The 14,209-nt window shown below is 34.6% G+C and overlaps 3 protein-coding genes across 3 annotated transcripts; all 3 read right to left on the bottom strand.

The window, feature by feature from the left end:
- Positions 1–969: 969 nt before the first annotated feature.
- On the bottom strand, positions 970–4,487 carry LOC114403575 (OBERON-like protein). The gene is made up of 3 exons (XM_028366599.1): positions 4,273–4,487; positions 2,270–3,409; positions 970–1,860 (listed from the first exon to the last, which is right to left on the bottom strand). The coding sequence occupies exons 2-3, from the start codon at positions 3,354–3,356 to the stop codon at positions 1,244–1,246; spliced, it is 1,704 nt and encodes a 567-aa protein (XP_028222400.1). The 5' UTR covers positions 3,357–3,409; positions 4,273–4,487; the 3' UTR covers positions 970–1,243.
- A 1,157-nt stretch (positions 4,488–5,644) lies between these two features.
- Positions 5,645–10,847, bottom strand: LOC114403568 (heat shock protein 90-6, mitochondrial-like). Its single transcript, XM_028366591.1, has 19 exons — positions 10,530–10,847; positions 10,285–10,446; positions 10,128–10,201; positions 9,706–9,831; positions 9,441–9,618; positions 9,214–9,357; positions 8,995–9,108; positions 8,792–8,854; positions 8,588–8,662; positions 8,392–8,496; positions 8,046–8,186; positions 7,864–7,956; positions 7,661–7,738; positions 7,175–7,429; positions 6,974–7,076; positions 6,619–6,793; positions 6,431–6,536; positions 6,252–6,341; positions 5,645–6,155 (listed from the first exon to the last, which is right to left on the bottom strand). Exons 1-19 carry the CDS (start codon positions 10,650–10,652, stop codon positions 5,985–5,987), a joined length of 2,376 nt encoding a protein of 791 aa, XP_028222392.1. The 5' UTR covers positions 10,653–10,847; the 3' UTR covers positions 5,645–5,984.
- A 2,397-nt stretch (positions 10,848–13,244) lies between these two features.
- On the bottom strand, positions 13,245–13,910 carry LOC114403561. Its single transcript, XM_028366585.1, has one exon. The coding sequence runs from the start codon at positions 13,880–13,882 to the stop codon at positions 13,508–13,510; it is 375 nt and encodes a 124-aa protein (XP_028222386.1). The 5' UTR covers positions 13,883–13,910; the 3' UTR covers positions 13,245–13,507.
- Between the last annotated feature and the right edge of the window lie 299 nt (positions 13,911–14,209).

Raw genomic sequence — 14,209 nt, 5'->3', positions numbered from 1 at the left:
TACAAAGAGATTTATTATTGAATATTAATAAATAAATAAAACACCTACCTCTAAACTCCAAAACATTCTCGGCTTTCTGGGCTATCTACTACATTCTCAGTACCTCATCATGCACAACCGGCCTCCCACCTACCTTCCTAGAAAGGGGAAGAAAGTGTGGCAACATAGGCGTGAATCAATAACGTAGCAATAAATACCAAGCAAAGTGAGATGTCATTGCATTCATCACACACAAACACAAACAGTAAACATTCAAGCAAATTCTCATCCTTTCCCTAATGGCTCTCTGGTTTGTGATCCTTCTTACACTCTTTGCCATTGGTGAATCTCAGTCCACAATGTCATTCAACCAAGCCGACCTGCAGGCAGCCATGGCCGACATGAGAAGCTTGTCCTACTACGGATTTGTCATCCTCCTCAAAATACTCAACAGCCAGCCCAACTCACTGCAAAACAATGATTTAACATTCCTAATGCCAAATGATGGTGAACTATCTCAATTCTCAATAGCTCTAGACCAGCTTCATGATTTCATACTCAGCCATTCTATTCCAACACCATTAGTGCTCAGCCATCTATTACATTTTCCAAATGGCTCTGTGGTTTCCCTCTAGCGTTCTAAGCAGAGTGATCAACATCACCAACAGTGGAAGAACAGGTTTGTTCGTCAACAATGCAAGAATTGTCGCACTAAATTTGTGACAAAGCTCTTCCATAAGATGCCACGGAATCAATGCTGCTTTGACATGTGACAACATGGTGCCTTCCCACCGAGCTCCAGAACCCAAGGAAGACCCAAAGAACAGTAATGTGACAAACCCATCTCCATCTGTTTAAAAGATGAGTATCCCAACTTTGCAGTAATACGAGAAAATACTTTCCCTTCAGCTGTAATGTCGTTTCGTTTAACATTACTTTTACTTTGTCTCCACAACGACCTATTTGGCCTGTAGTCCTGATCCAACTCACTCACCACAATGTTAAAACATATTGACTAACTAATTAGATTCCACAAATCAAGAAACAATAAAAAATTTGTCACAAATGCTTATTCATACATACACCCCATAGAACAAACCAAATTTCAAACTAAGTTAAGCCTTTACTTACTAGTACCTCTTCGATCTACAAAAGGCTTACATTGTCTTGAACCTAATGGAATTAGACTAGCTCTTCATCAATTGTGCAACAGAATAGCATTGCTATAATATGTAGAAGATTATAACATACACTGAACCAGTACTCATGGGTTTGTTCTGAAAGGGTGGCACTCATTAGATTGACCGTCTGCCTTGGGAGGAACACTGTAGAGAAGATCATGGATTTTGGAATACACCAGCATTGAAGAGGGGTCAACCCCACTACTGCTCTGTGATACACGAGAAGTTTCCTGCAATTTGATCTTCTCATACAGATATTGCTTCTCAGCTTCAGCCTCACTTAATTTTTGCTTCAAATAGTTGCTAGTATATTCTTCCTCTGATTTATCTGACTTGGCAAGAGCAATCCTCTGGAGCCGCTCTGCCTCTCTTTTAGCCTCGTTAGCCTTCAACTGGAACATATCAGCTTCTGCATTTTTAAGCCTCACAATTCTCTCCAGTTCTTCAATCTGTAACTTCTTTTTTTGCCTGTCCATTTTCAGTTCTCCTGCCTCTCTGGCCTTGTCTGCTAATTCACGTTCACAAGCATCAAAAGCCAAGCGAGCCTTCTTGAACATTCTCATCTTTTCATCAGCTACTATTTCCATCTTTCTTATAGCCTCATGGACCACTTCAGCAATTCTATTGCATGCCTCCTGGGGAGCAATTAGCCTTCCACTTTCTGCATTTTCCAGGCTCTTTGGAGAGTCCAGCTCAAGCTCTTCATATATGAAAAACATTGGTTAAAACAAGAAGAAAGGATAATTAATCAAGTAACATAGTTAATTTCATTGATTATACATGTTTTTAACAATGCAAATCACAATTTTATTCCTTTATGTGTTCAAATTCAGGTTTTAATAAAGAGAAAGCAGGAAGTTTCGAGATAACCTCAGAGTATAGTCTAAAAGCTTCTTTTTTTAATCATTCCAACACAGTTTTAATAAAATTTCAACTTTTAGTATAAACAAATACTACTATGATATGAACATAGTGAATAGGCTCAAAGAAAATGCAAAAGACAATAATGTTGTATTCACACTACGTGCATGTGCATCCACGTGTGTGTAGCCTATGTCAAGGCAGAAACTTTAAAACTACAATTTGCAGGTAAACTAGAAAACTTGTACCTTGGAAAACCATCAATATTGCCCTGCATGCTGCCTTAGATTCCACTTTTCCACTTTTCAATTTTTCCTTGAGATCATCACACTTCCAATAAAGTTTCCTCCCCCGCGGGTCTTTACTACCATGAAAGATCCTACTGACGAAATCAAGTTCCCTCATCAAGGCCTCTCCATCCCATGATGGTGCACAATGCTGGAAGACATCTTTAACCCAACCCAGAAGTTCTGAAGTTCTGTTGCATGCTTGACACCTGAAAACGATTTCACTTGGCCCTGCTCCATTCTTTGCAGAAGGGCCCATACAAATAAGTTGCTCACGTATGGCACAGTCTGTGTGAGTCCAATGAGAACACAAATCACATCCAATCCAGCGGCATGTATTTACTTCAAAGTCAAACTTGCTGCAGATAACACACATGCAAAGATTGCAGAAACCATTGCCATTGGCGCACGTCTCACAGGTACAATCTTCAGCAGGAAGTTGGTTTTGGCAAGCTATGTTTCTGCATCTCTTGTACACAAATATTTCAATCAGCGATGTCTGTGATAGACTGATGCTAGGATGTAAAAATCCCTGAATTCCAGAATTTATTGCAACAAGGATTTCTAGCTGTACACGATGTGCTCTTATCAATGTCTTGGCTGTTAAATCAGATCTACTCTGAACAAGCTTTTGCAAAATGAAAAATTCCTCTCTATGCTGTGAGCCATTCCCTCCCTCAAGGATAACTCGAAGTCCATTTTTCAGCTCTTCAAGAAATTCGTCAGGTAGATGATGCATTTTCTCACATATTATATCAACTCGTTCTCTTGCAATGTCCTGAAGACTAATTTTGTCTGCACTAGAAACACAGCGAATAACTGACTGATCAGGGCAATCCATTTCTGCTTTTCCATTTTCCATCTTCTTTGCAGCAATTGCATCAGCAGTAGGCCAAGTTTCTCGAGAACTGGCACTTTCAGTAGGAGATTCACGGAGATTGTCAGAGTTTGATCTAGGCTCCTCGGGAGAAAGGCGGGGATCTGAAGAAACTAGAGATAGAGAGGTTTGTAGTCCTCCAACCCGTGACTGCTGTTGTGGAGGGAGCATTCTCTTCTCTTTTTTTTCACAAAGGCTTCTGTTTTATGTTAGAGCCTGGTGACCTACCCAAAAAATATTTACTTTGTCAGTAACTAGCGGAGGTGATTATATGCATTATATATTTGCTGAGTTTCGACCAAGCACAGTTTGTTTTCAGGGTGCTTTGGGTCATAAATTATGTAGGTTCTGTGATTGGCGTATTTGCTACTCTCCTTGTAATTTTTGCACAACTTGTGCTATCAATGAAAGTCTTATTGCTGATTAAAAAAAAACATATTCTTTGTTATGCTACAAAAAAGTTAAATGCTAATACTAATATGTTACAAAGAGTGAGGAACTTGAGAAAATTCATAATCTGCTAAAAGTTGTAGGCTTACAGCCTTTCATCCTCTGCCCCCACTACACAGAAACATTACAGAAGACAAATCAAGTACTAGAGACTAGAGAGAATAATTATCAAACTATTTAGTAAGCAATCAGGCCCTAATTTTTCAACAAGCTGATGCCAAAAAACAAAATACATTCGAAAAAGCATATTATCATAATCTACACAATAATCACAGGAAAATCCATCAGTGATAACGGAAGAGAAGAAAAATTAGAAAGTTTAATACCGGTGATTTCACTCTTGATGCTATTATGCAACAGCTTCTTATCAAATAAAGAAGCTTGAGAGATATGCAATCTCCCACAGAAACTATGAGGTCACACAAGTTAACTCATCAACTCAAACAACAGATCAAATGATAAAGATGCAACTTGAACGACCCAGCACAGAAAGTTGACCTTAAAATTGAGACATAAAGTTGCTACAAAGGATGTTTCAAACGTTCACACAGGTGGATCGAAATTCACGCAATCACAGAAAAAATATCAAGGAAAAAATAAGAATCATAATTTGGATTAAAAAGGAGAAGAAGGTTACCAGAGAGAGGGGAAGAAAACTGGAAAGAAGGCTAATGGATTGGAGTATGTATCTTAATGGAAAGAAGGAGAAAGAAATGGGATCAAAGAAGAGAAATGGATTGGTTAGGTCAAAATAGGAATGGTGTGTTTGCCAATTTTACCCTGACCGGTCCAGACCGGGAAAAGGACTGAACCGGCGAATTATGAAGAACACGACAAAATAGAATAATCAAATTGATTTTTTTGATTGAACTGTGAAAGTAGGAAGGAGGGTGGTCTGGTCGTGTTTTCCAACGGTGACTGACTGGTTCACACGGTTGACTAGCGTTACGTGTTTACTCATTCATAATTGTGCCATCTTATTCTTGCTTGGGCAAAAGCGTTAACTCTGTCAGATACCGTTAATTTTCTATCAAATTATGCCAAGTCGTTACAACGCTCCTAATGTCAATTTCGATTTCATTATACTATTTAGTGTTTCTGAAGCTCGTGAAAGCATATCATGAATTGTTGAATCGTTTGCTTTTATAAATTCTTTGCTTTCGTTTATTTAAATTTTGCTCTTTTTTCATCTTTTGTCACGATCTATGATTACATAACATAATAATTGGGATCCGGACCTAGTTTTTCTTCTTCTAATTTTTATATACATTAATTGCAGTTAACAGTCTGTTTTTACTTATGACATCACATTATAAATCAAGGTGAAAAAAAAATCTACATTTTTCTCTTCATCTCATCTCATTTAATAAAAATAAAATGGCACAGATATAATACGATTGTTGCACAAGAGACCCCTAGTCCTAGATGTTCCACTTGACAAAGTGCAAGGAAAACACTTAAGGGTAAACAATAATAACAACCTATTAATAACTCAAAAGAAATATATGAGTTTGAGTTTAGTTACATTAACCCCAACTAGAGTTGAGGGTATTTGTTGGGAATACATGAATGAATTTGATATAGGTAAAATTATGTAATAAAAATGTCAAATATTTTTTAATTCTCTGATAATATAAAATATGCATAATGATTTTGCAACAAAAAATATGTATAATAATTTTGAAATATTTATACTAAAATATTATGATTTGTTAATAGTCCTTCTGATGAAGCATGGGTTTTTCTGTGTTGAAAAAAAAAACATGAAAAAAGTGAAATTAAATTTAGAAGAGAAAATTTATTTTTATTTGTGGCATGAATGCTTTTTGTATATAATTTTTATTAGTTGAATTCTTATTTTATTTTCTTCATTTCAAATAAAACCTTTAAAACAAACAATTAAGCAAATATTTGAATTTATAATTATTTCTTTTAGTGTAGAATGTCCACATTACTCTTAATAGTTTAACTCTTTAATAAACAATAAACAATGCTTATTCGGTGTCGAATGTGACAAACAACTTCACCAATCTCATTATCCATTGACCAAAGACAGCACATAATCTCTCCAGCACTAGCAGAAATGTAATGTTAAATTCTGGTCTAGTTGGTATCTTTTTATCCCCAAACAAAAGAAAAACTACTTTAAGTGTCAAATATTATACTTGGTTATGCTGGATTTTTTTGACTAATTAAATCAAAACGGAAAGGATCAACTATAGATATTACTAATACTAACTACCAATACCCATGTTCTTCAAGAATACAATTTCACCCGTAAGCAGTGTTAAAAGAAAGAACAGAAAGGAACGGGTAGAAAACAAAAAATGTCCACATGACTGTCCTCTCTCACTTCTGACCACCAGCCTCAGTTGGTTCAACCACCTCAGCTTCTACAATTTCTGGGGTATGGGGCTGGTTTACCGTGGACTGGAACTGACCAGGTGTAGACCATTTACCAGTGAGAGCCATACCCATCATCTCATATATCTTCCCTCCAAGTTGTGCTGGATTATCAGGCTGCACACCAACAAATAGCCAAAATATACCAGTTTAGGATTTCGCAATGGAAACTTAAATGACATTTATAACAATAATATGAAGCTATGAGTTTACCGTAAAACCACTGGAAACCAAAGCAGCATCATACAAAAGATCGATAGCTCTGAGGGCATCTTCATCGTCAGAATTTGTTTTAAATGCAGCCTGAAAATTACCCATCAAGATTACGTTACCATAATTTCAATTTGGAATCATGACGAAGAAAAGAAGAGGGGATTCTCCATTTATCGTACATCCAAGTTCCTGATAATAGAATGGTCAGGGTTGATCTCAAACACCCTTCTGCTCCTCATGAATTCCAAACTGGATGCATCACCCATAGATTGTGCCTTCATCAACCTGTAGTAAGTTTGATAACATACTGAACATTGCTACTCAAACTTTCAAAATACATCATTTAATATTAGAGAAGACGACACACCTTTCCATGTTTGCAGACCAACCAAATTTACCAGAGACCAGAACACAAGGTGAAGAGCTAAGTCGGTTTGAAATTTGCACACTTGCAACTTTATCTCCCAATCGTTTCTTGATCCAGTCACATGTTTGGCCAAATTCCTGCTTCATTTCCTTTTCCTTTTCCTCATTCTTATCACCTGCAGAAAGAACAAACTATATGTAACGAATTTGAACATCAAACAAGAACCAAGCTACAAATTCACCCCATTGTCAACATTAAAATTGGCTCGAAAGAGAGACTAACAAATATTTGGTTAACTAAATGCGAGTGTTTGTTCAATCAAATTATTGAAAGTTTAAAGAAGAAAGAAGTTAACCTAGATCCAAGTCTTCCTTGCTAATGTCAACAAAATTCTTTTCCTTGTATGATTTAAGATTTTGAATAGCAACTTCATCTATTGGATCTACCAAAAACAGAACCTGGAAAATTACATTACAAAAAACACCAATATATATTAATTGATAGAAATAAGTACTCAAAAGATACAAAGTTAAAAACTCTAAAAAAAAACTTATACTTCAAGATCCTTCTCTGCAAGTTTCTCCAAGAAAGGTGTGTTCTTTGCACTAGTCACACTGTCAGCAGCAATGTAATAAATATCCTTTTGATCAGGTTTCATGTTCTCAACATATTCATCCAAACCGATCAGTTCTTCATCACTTTGGGATGAGAAAAAACGAAGCAATGGAGCAATACGTTTGTGATTCTCACGGTCTTCAATGCAACCCAATTTCAAGTGTTTGCCAAAGTTCTCCCAGAACTTCTCGTAGTCCTGCATACAGAACAAATCAGTCAGTAAAATTTAACAGGGAAAAAGGTCATCCTTTAAAAAGAGCTTAAGAGAAGTTATATAAAAAAGACCAAGAGCAACTGATAGGATATATATAACGTTGATATATCTATAAGATAAAGCCACCTCAATTTATCCTAGCTCCTCTACAACTTAAAACAAAAAATGAAAGCAAACAGTATACAGTTAACAATTTTCAAAATAATAATATACCTCTCTGTTCTCACTCATGGATATTCCCAGAATCATGTCAAAAGCTTTACGAACTAGACGTTTCCTCATAATCCGCACCTTCAAGCACCACGGAGTAAAAAAAATTAAGCAAGATGAAACAGGTAAGGAATTTTACAAGTGTATCCTAAACGAGAGATTCAGATGTAAAGTGTAAGAATATGTGTGTTGCCCTATCTACTTACTACGCGGCTCTCTTGAAGAATTTCACGTGACACATTGAGTGGAAGGTCATTTGAGTCAACAACACCTTTGACAAAGCTTAAGTATCGGGGAAACTGTTTAAGCAAGTAACACATTAGTGAAGGATAAAACTGTCAGAACACCATCCATTTATTCAAGGTTGTAGATAGCAAAGTGCTTATACCAGTTCTCCATCAAAATCATCTGAAATGAACACTCTCTTCACAAAAAGTCTTATATTCTTGGTCTTGGGATTGATTATGTCATCCTTTCCAGAGGGAGCGAAGGCAGGAACATAAAGTATAGATCTAAATTCTACCTCACCCTGCAATAACAAACATCATCCACACATTTGTCAAAAAAAATAACCAACACAATATTAGCTGTCAAATTCACACTATACTCCTCTGGACATTGGAGAAAAATCAATTTTCTCAAGCTACGTTTTTCAGCTGAACTGAATTTGCATCAACAAAAAAAAAAATCCACTACACACAACAAGATGGCACTTGAGACAATTAAATTCTTACCTCTGTGGTAAAGTGTGATGATGCTAATGGCTCCAGGTATTCATTAAAAGTTTTCTTGTAGAATTCATTGTACTCCTCCTTAGTGACTTCTTTAGGATTACGAAGCTGCATAAATAGAGTATTGCCACAATCTTTATTCAAGTAATAAATTTTCAATACAAGTGCAAATCATGGAATTGGAAATCATAAAACTCACCCAGATTGGTTGGGTCTCATTTGTCAGCTCCCAATCCCAATACCGCTCAACAACAGTTTTAGTTTTCTTCTTTTTCTGTCATAACAATGTGTCAAAGACTCAGTCATGAGTCAACGAGTAAATTTGCAGAAGCTACACAATCGCACATTTACATTCACAAAAAATACTTGATTCAGCATATATACAGAACAATCAGATTGTCACCTCAGTCTTATCATCTTGATCATCCTTTTTGCCTTCAGTTGTTGTATCGTCGTCGACTTCCACCTGGAATAAGCCCAAAATTTAATAAAAGTTCAAAAAGTCAATTTTTACAATCTGGAAGCGATGAACTTCACTCAAACTGAAAATAATACGGTCATAGATAGTGCTATCAAACTGAAAAAATCTGGATTGTAGAGCCATACTTCCTTGGTGTATCCCTTTTCCTGCCATGTGTATATTGGGAATGAGACAAATTGTGAATAGTTTTTCACAAGCTTCTCAATCCGCTCTGGATGAGCAAAAACTTTGTCATCCCTCTGAAAGATAGCAATGGGAAAAAAGAAATCACATTTTTAATTAATCTTAGGAATAAAGAAAACTAAATTATATTTGATGGTCAAAAAAGGAAATTATCAACATGCCTTAAGATACAATGTAAGGCGAGTTCCTCTTGGAATCAGCTTCTCAGGATCTGTCTCCTCAGATATTGTATATGAGCTAGCATTTGCCTCTCCTTCCCAAACATATTGCTTATCGGATTTTGGACTCTTTGTTGAGACAACCACCTTCAAACAACAAAAAATTATATAAATACCAGATGAAACAAAAAGTAAAACAGCATCACATTTACTTTTACAAAAATGCATACCCGATCAGAAACCAGAAAAGCAGAATAAAATCCCACACCAAATTGACCAATTAAGTTGTTGTCACCACCAGCATCCTTGCTATCCTTTAAAGCCTTCAAAAACTTTGCAGTTCCACTTTGAGCGATAGTTCCAAGACAATCAACTAGTTCTTGCCTAGTCATACCAATGCCTGTATCACTGCATAAAACACAAATTGCAGCAACAACTGAAATGACAAACTTTTTTTTATCAAACATTAATCATTTTCATAGCTAGTTCTCTTACGTAATAGTGATGATCCCATTATCCTTATCAGCTTGAATTCGGATATCAAAATCAACTGCATCCTTCAACAATCCAGACTCTGTTACACTCAGAAACCGCAGCTTATCCAAAGCATCGCTTGCATTGCTGCAAATGAAAATGCATAGTTAAATAGCTTGAACAATGCAGAATTACATGACATTCAATCAATACCAAGACATAGGCTTCTCTATTTTTGGATTTTTCAACAATCTTTTTGGAAATAGTTTTCCAAAAGAAAAAGGAGAAACTTGAATAAAAATTTTCCAAACAGATTCTTCAATTTCTTGCAGAATGTCAGCAGGAAATCATACATGATACAAATTCATGTTCCGGTAAAAAGGTTTCCAGAGAAGAAAAATGTAAATACTAGTCAAGAGTCAAGAGCAACAGAGAGAGCATACCTGATAAGCTCCCTAAGAAAGACTTCCTTGTTACTATATAAACTGTTAACAATGAGGTCCATGAGGCGACTAACCTGGCATAGGCAAGGGTGCATATATTATCGAAAGTTATGGCCAAGACAAAGACAAAGCATGAAAAAGGGGCATAGTACCATACCTCAGCTTGGTACTCATATCTCTCGGCCGGAGGGGAAGAAGATTCTGCAGCAGTTGTTGATTCATATCGTTTGCCCAACAACAAACCCCTTTTCAAGTTTGAGGATTTATCCGAGCTCATAATAGAAAACCATCTAGCTGCTTTGCTGTCATTTTCACCTACCTGTGATTGTGAAGGTAGCGAGCGACGAATGAATGGAAAATTGAAATGAAGAGTGAATTGTAAAGCGAGAGAGAAATGACTACCTTAGCTAAGTGAGGAGAGGAAATGGGAGCAAGCACGTCCCGGCGAAGTGCGCCGCCACCGTAGCGCAGCAAGGCAGAGACGGACGAAGAGCGAGTAGTAGTAGAAGAGAGCCTCTGCAGCATATTGAATTGATGATAGTAACTACGACAGAGAGAGATTGAGAAAGTGCGTTTGGAAGAAAATATGCTAGTAGGGTTTTAGAAGGGCTTTGCTTCGATCAAGATGTGGTGGCGTTTTGGAAGCTTCTCGATGCTACTCGTTTCCACACTTCCCTCAACAGTACGTTTCCCGTTTCAGTTTTTTTTTTTTTTTTACTTAATTTGTACCAGTACTATAATTTTATACTTGGTTGGGTGATGGATGGAGTCTATGACTATGATTATTGAATTGGAAGCATAAGTTTTCTTTTTTTTAATGAAAGTTGGAAGAAATAATAAAACTAGAAAAAAAAAGAGTGCAAAGTAAAAATTGAAAGAGTGAAACTCCAATATTGTTAGAGTATTAGCGGGTCGGTTCGGACCAATTTTAATTAAATTTAATATTTAATCCAATTAAATTTGATCGGTTTGATTCGATTTAATTTTTATAATTTTTTTTAAACTCAACTATCGATTTGGTTCGATTTTGACCAATAAATTATCTATTTAAATTTGATTTTTCTTCTTCTTAGAATTGTCATTTTATATGATTCATTCAAATATTTAATACAATTAACACAATATTATCAAATATCTATAAATAGTAAAATTGATTCATTTAATAATATCAACATAATATTCTAAAATAGATGGATATAAATTAAAACAAAATATTCTTCATTTAGTATAATAGTATAAATCACAACTATTTTCTACAAATTAATTTCTTACACTAACTTTGCTACAATTAGATTTTCTAAAACAAATGGACAAAATATAATCCATTAATATTATAAACATAATAGACAAAATAAATATGAAAAAAGATAAAATAAATAATAATGTACTAAAAGTAATGCTTTAAGATGTTCCAATATTGTAGTTTAACACTTGACGTTACAATATTAATAGTATTTAAAGTCAAACCAAATAATTTTAAAAATTTTGATCGATTCAGTTCGATTTTGATCGAATAATCTAAACTCGTGACTCAACCCGTATATGAACGATTTTGATCAGTTTGATTTGATATTGACCAAAATACATGAATGATCTAACACAAGTTATTTGAATTGATTTGGGTCCATTCGAATTTGTGAGTGACCAGTACCCATAAACCTCTGCATGCAATAATGCAACAATTTGAACCAAAATTAGAATTACAATTGCAAATCTTATATAAACTATCTTAATGTAAAAGGCTTCCTTCCTTATTTTTTTTTTTTTACAAACAAAAGGTTTGCATCCTATCATACTTAAGAATGTAAAATAATCCAGATTTATTGAGTTATTTTTTTTTACAAAAATTTAGTAGTACAGAAAAACACCCCAATGATATATTGAATTGTTAACGGAGATCCATTAAGAGAATTACTGCACAACCTTAAGTCACATAGAGTTTTATTCAATCGTAATTATTCAACTAGTTCCTCAACGTCTAAGAATTTTCTTAAGAGTTTATCCACTTAGCGAAGCTTTTGATAGTTATAGAGAAATAATTTTGGTGCACATAAAAGATTAATGATTTATTTGTAGATATGATTTTCTCAATTCTTGTAATTGATTTTACTTAATGAAAAAAATTGTTGTTAGTGTTGTATCTGAATTTTTGAAAAATGTTTAAGTACTTATGAATAAATATCAGAATTTAGTTGTTATTTTTTAAATTCAAAATATTTCCAAATATTTATTTAAAATTATATTATAATAAGATATCATATATATAGCATGCCATATATTTTCTACCTTTTGTACTGATTTCTTAAGAATATATATTAAAAAAATATATAAGTCCAACTAAAGCCACCTTGGGATACTGCCAAGTAAATAGAGAGCACAATATAATTGTCGTGTTTGTATGTCTCAACGCACGTGTTTAGACGTAACTATAAGTTGATGATTTGATATTGGAGTAGAGCATGATGCATTCATGTTTCTACAAAATTAAAAAAATTGATCAATATAGCAATTATAAGTAAAAAAAAAAAAAACTAATTGCAAGTTTGGAAATAACTACTTTTGAGGAAATAATTACTGCAACTTTTTTAGTTTTCTCGATGAAAATAAATAACTATCTCTTTAAAACGAGTTAAACTAAATACATATGATTTATCAGTGAGTTTTAAAAAAACAATTTTAAAAGCTTTAAATGTTAATAAATATACAATAAAAATGTTTAATGCTTTTAGTTGTCTTAAAAAAATTACAATATATATATAGATGGAATGTAAAATAATATTGGATTAATGTGAATGGATCAAATTTTCAATCTTACGCAAAAAAAGAAAAATTATATCAGTATATCACTAAATCACAGCTCATATATGCGTGTATGTTGCTTTGGGTAGTACTTTTTTGTAATAAAAGTATTAAAATTAAATTACACGCCCATAAGATTATTTTAATTTATATTTGTCACTTGATAATAACTCATGTACGAGTTTATGTAACTTATTAGGTACTACCCTTTTTTCTATAAAATAAAAGTATTCAAATTAAATTACAGTAGTATTACACATCCAAGATATATCAAATACCAATTTAATATTTGAAGAGAACAAGAATATGTGAAATAAATTTCAGCTACAATTGAGTTACGTTCATTACTGCCTTCTTGACATCGATCAAGCCACTACAAAATACTATTTTCTTGACATCGATCATATACAATTACGAATTTCATGTCATTCACATACCTTCAAGGAAAAAAAATGTAAAGCATAACTGATACATATCCTCTTTGATTAATGATACAAAATGACGGAGAACATAGGGTTATTATACATCTATATAAGGTACTATCTGGGGAAGCAAATTAAGACAAACAGTAGTAAATATATTTACAGATGAAGAGAAGTATCAACGTCCGAGGTATCAAAATTTCTTGATGTTGATGCTCCATGTGGCCATAAATTGGAGGATGGAGGTGATTTCATGTTGATGGTGTTGTGATGATCGCCTTGCTTGCTTGTGAAGTTGAGGCCAAGAGAAAGAGAGTCATGGAGAGTTGGCCTATGTGGAGCTACCAACCTTGGTTGTTGTTGTTGTTGAGAGTTTTGTGATGATGAGGTGCTCTCAGATGACAAGAGTTTAAGAAGTTGTTTCCCCTCTCTTCTTTCTTTCACCTTCTCCAACTGTCTAAACCTTTCTTGAAGAAGAGCAATGGAGGAGTTCACAGTGGTAGTAGGACTAGGATCATTACCTTGCCTACCCATTTGGCAATGAGTAAAAAATTTCAATCAGGGGTCTTCTTTATATTTTGGTGGGGTTTGGCATGTAGTGGTTTGGAACTGCATGTATAGGAGATAATCATTTTTAGCTGTTCATAGTTTATTTTATTCATTTGGGGCCTTCTTATTGATTCCTGATGATAGCCACAGAGATTAGAATCGGCTGCTGTTGGAGAACATGCCAAATAGATAATTGCTAAAAAGTTAGTATAGGGGAAGGCAGGGTCGCTGGAAGTGTGGCCAAAGGGACTTTTTGAAGGAGGAAAAGGGTGAGAGGTAGAGTCCAAATTGATGATGCTGAGTAGCATTTGG

This window comes from Glycine soja, chromosome 2 (genome assembly GCF_004193775.1).
Source record: "Glycine soja cultivar W05 chromosome 2, ASM419377v2, whole genome shotgun sequence".
NCBI lineage: Eukaryota > Viridiplantae > Streptophyta > Magnoliopsida > Fabales > Fabaceae > Glycine > Glycine soja.
Note: the sequence above shows the minus strand (reverse complement) of the source record. Positions and strands in the feature narration are given on the sequence as shown.